The sequence below is a fragment of the Vidua macroura genome, chromosome 4 (assembly GCF_024509145.1).
Source record: "Vidua macroura isolate BioBank_ID:100142 chromosome 4, ASM2450914v1, whole genome shotgun sequence".
NCBI classification, from domain to species: domain Eukaryota; kingdom Metazoa; phylum Chordata; class Aves; order Passeriformes; family Viduidae; genus Vidua; species Vidua macroura.
Window position 1 is genome coordinate 8,996,300 of NC_071574.1, and position 14,610 is coordinate 9,010,909.

At 37.1% G+C, this 14,610-nt stretch overlaps 1 protein-coding gene across 1 annotated transcript in view; it reads right to left on the reverse strand.

Annotated features, from left to right (window-relative positions):
• The window catches only part of LRBA (LPS responsive beige-like anchor protein), a 365,433-nt gene that overhangs the window by 275,848 nt on the left and 74,975 nt on the right, over window positions 1–14,610 (reverse strand). The window contains exons 25-29 of the mRNA XM_053974943.1: window positions 14,098–14,278; window positions 12,788–12,915; window positions 12,369–12,476; window positions 9,769–9,940; window positions 9,192–9,630 (exon numbers count right to left, since the gene is read on the reverse strand). Coding sequence (XP_053830918.1) covers window positions 9,192–9,630; window positions 9,769–9,940; window positions 12,369–12,476; window positions 12,788–12,915; window positions 14,098–14,278 — 1,028 coding nt within the window. The remainder of the gene's footprint in view (window positions 1–9,191; window positions 9,631–9,768; window positions 9,941–12,368; window positions 12,477–12,787; window positions 12,916–14,097; window positions 14,279–14,610) is intronic.

The following is a 14,610-nucleotide window of genomic DNA, read 5'->3' on the forward strand; positions in this document are numbered from 1 at the left end:
ATCCCCTGACTAAAAGCACTTCTAACTTCTAAAAGTTAGAAGATCACCAGGATAAGGGTTCAGCAACGAGGTTTTTCTTTGCACCTCAGTTTGCCCAAGATTTGGCTTTAAAATTCAGGCAACTATTTACAAAAGATGTGGCAGTATTCAACTTCAAGGTGAATTATCAATGCTGAAGGATGTATTGACAGTCTTTTACTCCAGGTATTCTAATGCAGAACAGAAGACTGATTGAAGAAGAATATACTATAGCTAAAAACATCCTAACACATCTACATGCACATACAAATGTTCACACATCTTAAAAATATGGCTAAGGCATGAATTACAGTATATCTTGCCAATCAAGTTTTATTTATATAACAAATCAAAACATTGCTTGGAGTTAAGAGAGAACCTCCATATTTTATACAAGCTAAATGTCAGGCCTTATAGTCAGCATTAAAGACTACATCAGAGGAAAAGATACAAAGTGACAAGTTAGGCATGGAAATTTATCTAACACGTTACAAAGACACGTATTTATGCTATACTAATTTCAATTAAATTGTAGTACTTCATTCCAAATACCTAAAAGGCCTTGTTAAGCATACATTAAAGGCATTTTTAATTGCAAGTTAGCTCCATAAACATGCAAAACCCCAGCTAATGAGGTAAAGAGTACAGCTGATATATAATGTACTCCCACTGCAGCGCTTACTTTTAATTACCTGGTGTTAACCATAAGCTGAAGATCTTCAACATTCAATTTATTTAATCACATCTTTTGTTGACAGTAATACAACTACACACTGAAAGTATTCCCTTAATAGCTTTAAAATATTCATTTTCTAAATAAAGTAACTCAGAAACTTGACCTAAATTCAGGTGTGAGAACAACTGAAGAAGTTCTTTCAAATATTTTTAAAACAGTTCTTGCTGGAATGGGGAAAGGAGGACTGTATTTGACTCCTTTCTTCAGTCACAGGATATCAAAGGATGTCACAGAAGCTAGACCATGTTACTGATTAAATCAGCCCTCCTCAGTGGCCAGAGTAGGCAGGCACTATACTTGGAGGCAGTACATGTCATATCATTATAAGGGTGACTGCTAATGTTAACTAGTCACTAAAAAAGTAGAAGCAACAACACCTGAGCCCCAAATCAAGATATTGTGCCTAAACCATGAATTTTGCTCATATGTTCATGTCTGTTTCCCTGAAACATGAACAATGGGCTAAGAAATAGGTCATATATTTAGAGTGCTTTTAAAATTATTGTCACATTATCAATTAATTTTGCACCATACAGGTATAAGAAAGGGGTCTCTCACTCAAGATTCTGTGACATTCACTGCCTCGAAATTGCTCCTACTATTCTATAACACACATTCAAACACCTGGAAGGGGTTAGGAAATGAATACAAGTTTACAGAGTACAAATGAATCCACGCACAGTAAAATTTGGGACATTTTTCCAGTCTTCACAATTCAGCACTGAAGCCCAGGTGTATTCCTTTAGAGATTTTAAGTCCTTTAACTGTGCAGATATCCAACTCAAGAAATACTAATCAATAATATTAAACCCAAAAATGTATAACTTCTCATTAAAAATATATGTCTGTTCAGGTGGACTCCGTAAGACCTTGGTGCATGATCTGGAAAAATTTCTTTGCACACCAAGTTACAGAAATAATAATCCATTTGCTGCTAACTAATACAGACACAATTATATTGGATATAATATATTGGATTTGGGAGAATGTTTTGTGACAAATTTCAGTGCACATATAGATGGAAGTTGGGCACACATAGGTTGTGTCTGTTCAAAAACATGTAATCCATGTAAATAATTTCAAATTGGAAAACATCAAATTACCTTGAGGGTAAAACCAAGTCCTTTAGAGAAGCTTTCTGTTTCTAGGGCTAATAGTCAATCAGAATTCTCTCAAATACATCAAATCAGGGTGTGTCCTCTGAATGCCTATAACTATTCTGGTTTTACTCTCTGTTTCTACTAAGAGCCCCAGGAACTACAAAACAGGTGGTATTTAAGTCATAAAGAACACGCCAGAACCACACCTTAATAATAAAATATTTAAATGGCAGAATTTTGACCAAATTCAATATTAGAAAACACCTATTACAGATGAAAAATCAAGAAATGAACATGTTGGAAGCATCGAGAAGGCATTTTAGGAGCTCCTCACAAGACAAGAGACAGCTCTGGAACTACACAGGAGCAAGGATACCTGGCCTGGAGCAAGGATGGCTGCGTGCAGACAGAGCTGTTACCTCAACAGTGCTCATCTGCAGCCAGTAATGAGGGCAGGCAAAAGAAATCCCAATTCCAAGAGCCTTCTGGCACAACACTACAGTTAATCATTCCTTCCTGTAAACTCCTACTGACCTTCAGTGTGCTTAAGTGGAGCTGTACTGAGGGAGTAGTTTCAGCAAGTTGTCAGCGTCTCTACAGCTACCCAAGGAGAGGTGCATTCAAGCAAAGGAATTAAGACTTTTTTGAGGTTTTCCCCCTGGACTGCAACAGACAGCAGTAAATGACCAGAACAGTCCCTTCTGCCTTTTCAGATCTTTTGTCTTATCTCTTCACCTTCTAAACTGTACAAGTTTTACATGTATAGTTGCTACTCTAACCTTCGGGAACTTACTTTACATGAAGTATATTAAAAAAGGAACTATATTCTAACACTCACTTCCAGTATAGTTTTCAGCATCTACCAATGGTATTCATTACATGGAAGATACTCAGATTAACAGCACCAGAAATTTTGCACTTATTCTATTCACAGCTGTAAAGTAGAGCTGCTATTTTTATTTTTTTTTTTTAATTACCCAGTATCATTCCTTTTGCTTTGATTCAAGGAATAAAAATTAATAACTACAGTTTTCAGACTTTGAAATAGAACAGAACATGCTACCTTACAAACAGGACACAGGGAAGTGCCTGATTATTCCAGTGTCACCACATGCTTCGAACAGGAGACATCAACTCAGAAATTTTTTGAGAGATACATGTTGTTCACTATATCCCACTGAAACAGAAGTTCTAGCTTTTACTTAAAGAATAAGACTTCAACAAACCTACTTCATAAATTCATCATCAAAAAGGTTCTGTTGGACCTTGTACCCTTGAAAGAAAAGAGAGGCATCTCACTGTAGAGCTCAGACTACTTCTGAACAGAATTTATTTTAGATAGTGATCTGGAACAGTAAACTGAAATTATTGCTGGTTTTGAGCCAAAATAAAATAAACAGTATGGCTGGTGAGGAAAGAAGGTCCCTTCCAAGAGCTGTGTCAATCTGATGCACTCAGCCAAAAGAAGTGCTGGATATTGTTTAAAAGCATGATGCAAGAAAACCCCAAATTGTGAATGTTCCTGGTCTTCTGGTCAGTTGCCATGGCCTTCAGATGCAAAAATCCTTGAAGGAGGTCAAGAACCACAAACCAAAACACCCAAGTATCCTGACATACTGACTTTCCAGTTGTGCACTGGTGCAGTATTGGTAATGTAACATTTACTGCCATGGATGTCTTCCCTTTCAATAGGGCAACGGAGCAATGTTACAGCTGCAGGATTTGTTTCAGGAGTTTCCACTACTTCTAGGCCTTCTTCAAAGGTATGAAAGTACAGCTCAGCAATCACATACAGATATTCATATTTAGCACATACTGGAAAAGCAAACTAAGATTTTTGAAGCAAAAACATCGGTCATGTTTCTTTATTTGCAGTCTGAAATTCCTACATTTTTTCCTTCCTTGATATTTTCTTTTAATATTTAGGTGGAATTGCAAATATGTTCCAAAGAAATATTTTTCCATTAGCTACCAGTGTTCCTTTGTGTTCTTCCTTTGAAAGATGATTTAAATGCTAAGATAAGAAAAATGAACGCAACTGGCATAAAGAATGAGAGACAGTGGAAAATTGAGTTTAAATATTGTAGCAAATAAACTACATAGAAAACATAAAGTGTTCAGCATATTATTAAATCAAGTAAATTTGTCAGAACTGTCTTAAAAATTAATGTGCTTTCAGCTTCCCTTAAATAATAGAGCACTTGCTTTTAAAGAGTACACAGATAAGACAGTCCTTTTTCTGTAGCTAAACTGATAAGTGTTTTCTGAAAAAGTTAAGTATTGCTAAATATATGAATAAAATATTCATCAACAAGCTGCTTTATATTCTATTTCCTCAGATCTACAAAAATAATATATTTTACAAAACATCTGTAATCATGATTAATTTAATACACACATTAAGCAACCTCACACAGGGGCAAAGAGGCATCATGTGGGAAAAAAGCATCAATACATTTTACTCCTTAATATTCACATCAATTAAATTATATTTCTGGGTTACACTTGTATATTAAAACATCCATTATATTAAGTTTCATCTACAGGATAAATAAAAATTTAAAACTGCACAAAAAATATGCTTAAGGTCTCTTGCAAGGAGACCTCAAGCACCACAGTAAGAACAACACTTGAGCTGCCTCATTTACATGACTATATTAGATGTTTGCTTGTTTTCATTTTAAATCAAATATTTAAGGTTTAAAATAAGAATTTACAGCAGGGGAACTGATAAACATAGGCCATGCATAGTGAGAACCAGCCACCATAAATACATCTTAGCCAGAAGGTCAGTGTGTTATTAGTCCTAATTATGCTGAAGTGTAAGAAGTCTTCGTGTTGCAGACAATTATTCACTGCTGAATGAGCACAGACCACTGGGCTGAACACTGACTTCCATCACAGACAAAGGCTTATGCAATAATGATCTATTCTGCCAAATTCCATAAGGATTTACTTATTGAACCCTTCCCTGGTTTCAGTTCAATGATTCTTCTGCTTCAATATAAAGATAGAAAATATCTACATCTCCTAAAATTTTAGCATTTTCCCAAGTATTTACTTTTCATTAAGTTGGCAAGTCCCCATTTCATTTTAAACATATTTCAAGTATACAAATTTTCCTTGGGTGCAAGTCAAATATTCCTAATACAACATGAGGCAGCCCAAACTGATGACCTCACTGTAATTTAAAAATACTTACATGAGCTTTGATTCCTCCTAACATACAAGAATTTATACAAATTCTTTTTTTTTTTTTTTTTAACACTGAAAAGCAATGCAGGTGACAGTTTGTCTGTACCCCTACAGGATAATGGTTTTCATTCAAAACCAAAAGAAAAAGAAAAAGCCTTGTTCCAGGCTACCAAAACGATGGCCACTGCAAGACTCCTGTGCAAGAGGCAAAAGATCAATAAAAAAGATCAGAGACTTATTTCTACCTCTATTTTGTGAGCCTGGAAGGCAGCCTGCCATGTCAGTGTCCTTCTATGGGCTCTGCTGTCTGTGGATAATACCATTGTCTTATGTCTCCCTTGAAATATCCAAGGAGAAAGGAAGAACAAGAGACTCTCAAAACCATGAGAGATCAGAGGATGTGGGGAGGGGAAGAGAAGATATGATAGAAAGAATACAATCAATTTTCTAAGAGAACTTTAAAATCAGCTTGGCAGGGAGAAGACTTCAAATGGTTTGCCTCTTTGGTCCCTGCAGAATGCAAATTGTTGGTATGCTGAAAAAGCTGAGCTTTCCATCACAGCACATGTGCCTTTATCTAAAGATTCCCCACTCTCATATTCTGTCTCTACCAACACTTGGCAGATTTAATCTTGTCTAAAAATAGTTTATTCTTTTTGCATTTAAGGCCCAAATCAGTGAAGTCTAAGATGTATCCATTCCAAATAAAAAGGGACTTGGATGAAATTTAACTGAAATTACCACAACCAACTACTACAAAGGCACATACAAACCACTGACTGACAAATGAGTAAACACTAGCTAAGCCAAACTAAGCAGCTTACAGAGGAAGTTCCAAAAAGATAAACAAGGTTATTAACATATCTGTTCTGCAAGTTGCAGCATGGCTGCAGTTTTAAGCTCAATGGTACAAGATCATGATTTAAGAACCTATATTCCTCTGAACCATCAGCATCAGCCTCCCATAACGACAAGGTTATTGAATGTTTCCACAAAGAGCAGCAGAAGCCAGGAGAGACCAAGGTTTTATTTTAAAGCATATAGTAAAAATGGCAAGTGATAGGTTATGGGTTTTATTAGACTAACAGAAGAGAAATGTCATCTCTCTTTTTATCCCAAGCTTTGGTTATTTTTTATTTCCATTTTATTTGAAATTGCTTGCATTAGTCCCCTCCTCTTTTCCTACACGATTACTACTAAATAAGAAAACTGCTGGTTTAGGACGCACTGAAATCGGAACATTAATTCATGTCCCTGTGGATCTTGGGAAAAAGCCAATGCAAGTCTTGAACTTTATCATGATAAACCCCTGGCACCCACTAATCACAAGATTGTATCTTCCCATAAGATATGGGGCGGATTTTTGGCATGGGAATGAACACATACACCTAGCTGTTTCCAAAGGCTTGCAACCTGGCAGCCTTTCAGTAAGGTTTCACTCACATAGCTGTTACTGTATACTCTCCAGCTATGGCTGGGAAGTTGATAATCCTTAAGATATGAGGAGAGTTTTGATTTCTGACACAGCATTCCTGAGATAAATGCAGGATCAGAGAGATGCTTTGAAATTCCCAGAGATACCCCCTGGTAAACTGCTACATGGGAACAACTTTTAACAAAGTGCCTAAAAAAAAAAAAGAAAAGCACAAAAAAACCTCACAGAGTTTTTGTTTGCCATCAAACAATATATTAAATGTAAACCAGACACAGAAGAGAGTATCCCAAAGTCTGTTTTCTCAAAAAATAAATTTCACAATGTAACTTAGTATTTTTACCTACCACAGAGATGAGATCTATTATTTCCAACTCCCAGTTTTTTATAAAAAGTGTGCATGTTTTTATCCCTGGCACAATTCCTTCCTGCTGTGCTACCTAGGTGTCATTTCAGATCATAAACTTGTATTTTAAGCAGTCTCACTACATAGAGTCACCTTCAAGTGGCCATGAAACTTGCCTGTCCATTTAACTTTTAATGTTTCACACACAGTTATTTTCTCTTTTTAACTTTAGCTAGTCACTAACATACTGACAAAATATTTTATACTATTTCATGATCTTTTCCACATGTATTTAGCCCCTCCTACTAAACAAAAAAAATCTTTGGAAAGTAATGCCCACAAGTTATCACTGTGGAGCAGTCCAGACAGCTACACAAACCCTACAAAACTCTGTTTTTCTCTTCAGAAGCACAGTGCTGTCCACTGCTTCAACCCATGCATCCTCTTCATTCCCCTGTATATATTCCTTCATCAGACCACCTTGTTTTGAGCAGCAAGGCAGAAATTTGGTATCAAGGCTAAGCGAAAGAATGTTAAGAGTTGTTACAAATGGCTGGCACTTTGAAGGTGGAAGCAGAAGTGTCCACTGGGCAGTGGAAAAGTAAAAGGGCAGAACAGCAAGTAGTTCAATTTTTCAGTAACTCACTTTATAAAACACTCCACAACTTAAGGGGGGTTTTTTTGTTATTTTTTGGGTGACTTTGTAACTATACAGGAAGAAGAACACAGAACTGCAAGTGACAGAAGGTCTGCTACCAATGCCCAGTATTTCATTACTGTACATGTTATCAAATTAAATTGTACAGCTTCCTCTGATAAGGTTTCATAGGTGTAATCCACCTATGTCAGCCATCAGGGCTGCAAGTGCCCAATTACTTCCTGTCTAGTTAACCTCCTGTACACCAATTCAAATCAGCACAAGCACCACAAAACTTTGGTGTCCACAATAGCTAAAAAATAATTCATAAATGCAATAGTCACTTCTGTACCAGATCTCCAGACAAATGTCATCTGCGTGGCGGAAATCACGCAGCAATTAATACTAGGAATTTTACAAGAAAAAAGCACTATCACAGACTAAAACATTTTGTTATTTGACATCACTTGTAGCAAAGAGCAATGAGAGGCCTTGAAGGGGAAGTGCCGAAAGAACTTGGGCAGCAGCGGGGAGAGAGGTGTGGCAAGTTCTAACTCAGTGTCCCCCTTCTACTCATTTCCCCCTCTGCCTCCATCCTCCTCCTGCTCCCAGAAAAATTCCTCCTGTTCAGCATCACAGGGAGAACACAGTATTTACTTTGAGACAAGGGCAAGGGCCCAAATGCTGGCACACCCCATCTGTGTCTCATCTGGCCAGACACCACTGTCTCTTCCCCCTGCAGTGATAGGGCAACCAGTGTGAGTGGAGCAGACAGGCAGTGACAGCCACACCCACACCCCTGGCACCTCTGCCCTCTTGTCGTGGGGCAGCTGGTATTGTGAACAAGGCAGCCACAGACTGCACAGACATCAGAGCCAGAGGAAGTTTAGGAATCGACAGAGGATCAGATACTGGTACGGGAACAAGGGATCCCCTTGCACCAGACTGACCGCAGGATTTGTGGAAATAACCATGGCTTTCCTAAAGGCAGGAATGCAAGTGTTACAGGAGTCTTTCTTTTCTTTTTTTTCTTTTCTTTGCAGTTTTTGGGAATCCTGAAGAGGTAAAAGGCACTAAGTCTAGTAAAAGCGGCTTGGTTTACTCTGCTTGGGAAAAGATAAGGAGCTAATGAGACTGAGACACAAGGGACACCAAAATTACTACCAGGAAAGAGTGACTTCATCCTAAAAAGAAAAAGCAGGAATTCTCCTTTTTGAATCCACTACAGCATTTGTGTATTAAGAAATGCAGAAATTTATTACAATGAAACAAAAAGCTGTTACAACAAAGCAAATCTAGCAGCTTAGGGATAATATCTGCCCAAAGAATAACGAAAAGAGTTAAAGTAGGCCTTTGGCACCAGAAGACACATCTATTTTCCTAAGTGAATATGGGAATATTCTCTAGGCAGAAGGACACCTAGATGATTATTCCATTGTTTTTGAACCATTTGTAACTATTAGTAAGCCGGTATTCTTTTGCAGGTCCACAATTACAGAGATTAGATACAACATTGTCATGAATACACCTGCTAATCTACATATCATTATTTTAAGTTATTTAATGTCTGTTTTGTTTCTTGAGTTCTTTAAAGCCAACTAAATATGCACAGCAGTCCTCATCTGCCAGTGCTACATTTAATAGCTCTGATGAAGCGTGGGTTTTCCTGTTCTTTACAAATATCTTTAGTAAAATCACATTTTTAAGTATTTCAGATGTTACATTACCTGTCAAAGGAATGGAACTGCACAGGCTGCTCAGCAGCTCCGTCACCAAGAACTCCAAGGAAGGTTGGTGGCAGAAGAGTAGCATCCACTGCAGTCCCATCAGCTGGTGTGCTCACCAGGCTTCTCAAGATGTCCTTCACATTGACATTTTTTGCAGCTGGCACAGAAGCCACAGATTTACTCTCTTCAGTTCCTGATTCACTTCCGCCCTCCTGAGATTTATTGACTTCTAATGAAAGTGTGCACAGGACTTCACTGACTGCATCTGGGCCTGCACTAACACTCTGAGGTCCTGCTTCAGCAGCACCACTCAAACTGTTTGTTTGTGCTGGAGCTGCTTCCTCCCCAAGACCAGAATCCCTTCTTTGCATAGATGCTGTATTTTCTGAATCTTCAGTAGAGGCTGAAGCACCAAGAGCAGCAGATGGCTTTTCCACAACTGTTCATACCAAAAGAACAGAAAACACATTTTATGGTCATTATTAACGGAGAAGCATTCACAACATTGGTCCTAAAGAAGATTTCTAAAGCATTTTAAGCAAAGTTATTTAATTTGGCAAAATAATTAACAGTTCACCTGCAGCAGGAGTCTCATTATTTTCATTTTCTGATTCCTTGAGTGACTGGCTTTGGTTTGGTGGTCGTCTTTCATTCTGGGGTTCCAGTATATCTCTGTATTTCGAAACCATGAGCACAGAAATAAAATATACAACAGCCAAAGCCAAAAACTGAGCCTGTTTACTATCCTCCTGTAAAAAGCAGACACACACAGATTTTTCCATTACAATTTCAGCAGCATGTTTATTTTTTCCTGAAGTATGCCCAGCACAACCATAAATATACCAAGAGGAAGCTGATATGTCAGCAATGGAAGAACACTATTCTCTAGTCACAGTTTGTCTCACCTATAAAGCTAAGGAATACAGCACTTGTATTCAAGTGTCACTAATCCTTTCGTTTTTCATGTATTTGACACCTTTGGCTAAGGTTGTATGTTTTGGTTTCATGTTTCAAATTAGTGTAGGGTCTAGAGTCCCCTTTATTCACAGGTGTTTCTTCTGTTATATTTCCTCAAAAATGCCAAGATATGCATTTGCAAGGCATGCATACTCTACACAACTGGAACAAATTAATGAAGGAAAGGAGAAAATTCCAAAACAAGTGTTAAGGGTCTTTTTCATTATCAGATAGTCTAGATGGATGTCATCTACTACATATAATTTAAATAAGAATTTACTAATATGCATTTGCATTACAGCTGTAACTTTATGAAGAGATTTTAGGAAAACCTTGAAAACTAATCTTAATATGAACTATGCCAGGTTCCTCCCCAGAGTACTCACTTGGTCCTAGTGAAACAGAGGGAAAACTGGACATTAAGATTTAGCCTAAGCCTGTCCCTTTTGGCTACCAAAGGAAAAAAAGTTTCATACACTTTTGGGTAACAGGACAATAGAGTATTTGGATCCTCATTGACTAATCAGTAAAAAATGAGTGTTTGGAGTTTTCCACCCCTCATTCACATCAGGGCTCAGGTAACATTCAATTTTGTCCTCTGAGCAGATCAAGACACTAAGTTACACGATAAAGCTCATTTTATCATGATTGTAGTGTCTATCAAAGCTCCTTATCCCTTGAAGGGCTCTTTAGTAAGTTATTCTGGCAGATATGAGATATGAGTTTATGAGAAACTTTCTATTAAGAACAGGTAACACAGGTGGATCCTATCTGTTGTACTGAAAAAACAACCTATCTTTCCCTTGACTTGACTCCAAATCTTAACTTTCATAGAATAATCACAGTGTGAGATTGAGGAAAGCCACCTACATTGGTAAGGATTATAAAGAATTTTCTTTCAAGATGAATATTCAAGACCATTTCTAACTGTACTTAATAAAGTGATGATCCAGTGAATTAGAACCAACCCTTCCTTATTTTTTCAGCTATGTTTGAAGAACTGCTTGAAATAAAATTCATGTAACCCTGTAAGTACTGCTGCTGGTGGATAAGTGGATTCCATCAGAGTTCCTGCTGTAAAACTCATAGATTCAAATTATGCCATTCCTGATTCTAAGCGCTGAATACAATGTAAGACACTGCATGCAAATAAAACATTTAGATGAGAGTGTAAACAGCTCAGACAAAAAACTATTCCCAACCAGATCTTTCTAAGTCTATTTTTCCCACACAGCTCAACACCTTAGCCAAAAAGTAAAGTTATTGCACCATTTTATATTTATTGGGAAACAGAGAGCCTGATGGATTAGATATGCAAAAAAGCAGAGATTGTGAGTGGGTGTTGTTTTGGTAGTTTGTTTTAAAAAAAAAGGTTCACAAAATATGCTTGAAAGAATCCTTAGGATTACTTTAATTGCCATCAGTATGGAAGAGTCACTTCCTGTTACTCACTTGTACACTGATACTGACATAAGGGTTGAAAGAAGCTTGCTTCAATCAATAATTACTGTAAAGATAAAACTCAAAATCCTTCACTTTTCTGGACATTAAAAAAAAAAAAAGCCACTGTATAAATCATTACACTTACTAAACAGTCCAATTATTGTAAACTAAGTTGTGGTGTCCAGGCTTGTGGCCACCAATGACTCATAGCCATTATAGCTGCTGTATTTGCTTACAGAGGTGGTTTTTTTAAGCAATCAATCTCAATTTCCTCAATATCAGCTATAAAGTTGCTGACACAGGGCAAAGATATTTTTAGTCAATTCAAGACTAAAAACATATGCATACTTACAGCACAGGCACACAAATTGGCTCCTCTGAGGGGAAGTAAAGGAATTAGAAATGACCTCTAATTTCTAATTAGCTAGAAGAATGTGACTTCTTCAAAATGTACAAACATGTTTATGATACATAAGTAGCTTGTCTATGTACATATTTGTACTAAACACAACATAATTAATATACAACAGGCAGAATTCCACATAATCAGTTCTCAGGAACACAAAGAGCTAGATCAGGAGACAGTTGGGTTTCACCTCTCGACCTCTTTCCAATCCCAAACACTACAACAGTTGCAGAGTATTGCGAGTTCCTAATTGCTGTGAGCAGTATTCCCTTTTTGTACATCCAATTTAGCCAAACTCTGTAACACAGAGGAAGCATTCAGCAGATACAAGCAAAAATGCAGCTACAAAGAAAAGAACATTATTTACTTACTATATCTCTGAACACTACTGCTCGGAGGCGATTAATATCCATATCCTGCAGAAGTCTGTCATGGTCCCGTATTGGAGAAATGCCACCAGTCACAATGTCCACTGGACTCTATTTAAAAAAAAAAAATTGTTTAAGTTCCTGTGTTTAAAAGCATTCTACCAAAAATCATTAAGTGTGTATAATCATCCACCATGTGTCGTACTGTCATAACTAGAGCAGAAAGATCAGATATGCATTTCATCTTTAAAGCAGAAAAAATCTGGCCATTTCTTGGGACAGATTTAATTTCCAGTGTTTGTACCACCCCACTTCAGGTCTGTTAAAATATCAGTGGTGCAGGTACAAATTTAAAAACTTATCCCTCTGTACAGACTAATCATTATTGACTTCTGTGTTTCTGAACGTGGTCTTAAACTTGCCTTTGCTGCAGACTTTCCTGATCCTATAAAGCCTTGCACTGCTTTTTGGTTCTTCCCAGTTTCTCCAATAGGCTTCATCTGTGCATGCTGCTGACACTCCAAGCAATTTCTTACTGCTACTGCACATACTTGAGGGGGAAAGAAACATTAAAAATTACTCTGAGAAGCAGTATTGTTCTATATTCCCTTACAGAAATGTATAACATAATTCTGTTTACCACTTAAAACTAAAAAGTTGACACACATCAGTAAAATACTTTGCTTCCATAAGTTTTGGACAGTTGCAAACCAATGCTCAAAATTGTTTAATAATTTATAACTAATAATGAATGCTAAACTATTAGAACATATGTGCTGTATCTAATGCATACTTCAAAGTGACTAATTTCAAAAGTGAGTAATTTTACTATGCATACAGCCACAGGGTGGGAGGGTGAAGACAGCTAAATTTCACAAATTTGCAAGGGAGAAGACAAGTGAAACAAATGGGAACATTTGCTTCACAATACCCTGTTACTCTTGGACTCAATGTTCTGAAGTTACACAACTGGGTTTTTTTAGCTGCACATTTTTGCCCCGTTTCATCTTCTAATATTTATTTTCAAAGGAAAAAAGAACTACCCCACCTCTATAACTGTTTGCATCCCATAAATCTTGTTCTACCTGCACGAAGTTTTAATTGCCTAGAAAGGGAGAGGAAGGCTACTTACTGTTGAGGCTCTGAGCTGCTCTGGCACTCATGCAAATCAAACTTTTCATTACAAGACGTCTTACCACATGCAACTAAGCATGAATTCTCTCCTCCTGTATTAACTACCTGGATGCTGCTATGATCTCATATGTTCTCATTTTCAGAATATTTGCTACTTTTTTAGGTAACCCAACATTTTCTTTCAATCCAATTTGAAGCAAGCATACTGTAATAATTGGATACAATTATTGCCCCATTTGAACCCTTCAGAAATTTACACTTCTAGTTTTCATACCTTCAAGTGTTAAACCTCTTATCTAAGTATGGCAAACTGCTATATTCTCAGTCTTGATTATTTGGGGAATTTTGGCAAAAGAAATATCCTCGTGGATAAAATGAAAACAGGCTACCCAACTTAATTTATATTATTTAAACTTTTAGAGAGGAATATGTATATATGCATTGCAGAATACAGTAAAACTGTAGAAGATCTTAATGTATGATTACATTTAATCTTGATTTAACAAAACAATGAACAGAAACTAAAATAAAGCTAACAGCTGCTAACTGCTTAGTAACTGCTAGCTCCTATGCTCATTAAGTGGCCGTATTTGCTTACCTAGACGAAGACATTGTCGCAGAATTCCTCCAGATGACATATTTTTCTCAGACTCAATTTCAGTGAAACCAAGAGAGCTTGCAAAAATTAGCACATCCACAAGGTTGATTAATCTCTGGAGAAATGTTAAAGATGCTTCTACTGAAAGTCCTTGAGTTGGCTCAATATTCTCCAATTCATGCTACGCAGAGAAAAATTGAAAGCAATATTTACCTATTCCCAAAGATAATATTCCTGCACGGTAAATGAAGAAAAATGTGTGCTGGAAGTCCACTATCAGTCACATTCAAAAGTAATAATTATTCATATTCCAGGAATTAGTATTGGGATTTAATCCCATTCCAGACCACTGTGGGGCAACAAAGGCAGGAAATTTTTTTATGTCTTCAGGCAAAGAAGGCAAGCACCTGATTTATCTTAGGGAAAAGTTTGGAAGGAGCAAAGGGAGGAAAGAGATGCCTATGGAAACACCCCACATGCATTTCCATTTCCCAAAAGGACAGATATAATAAT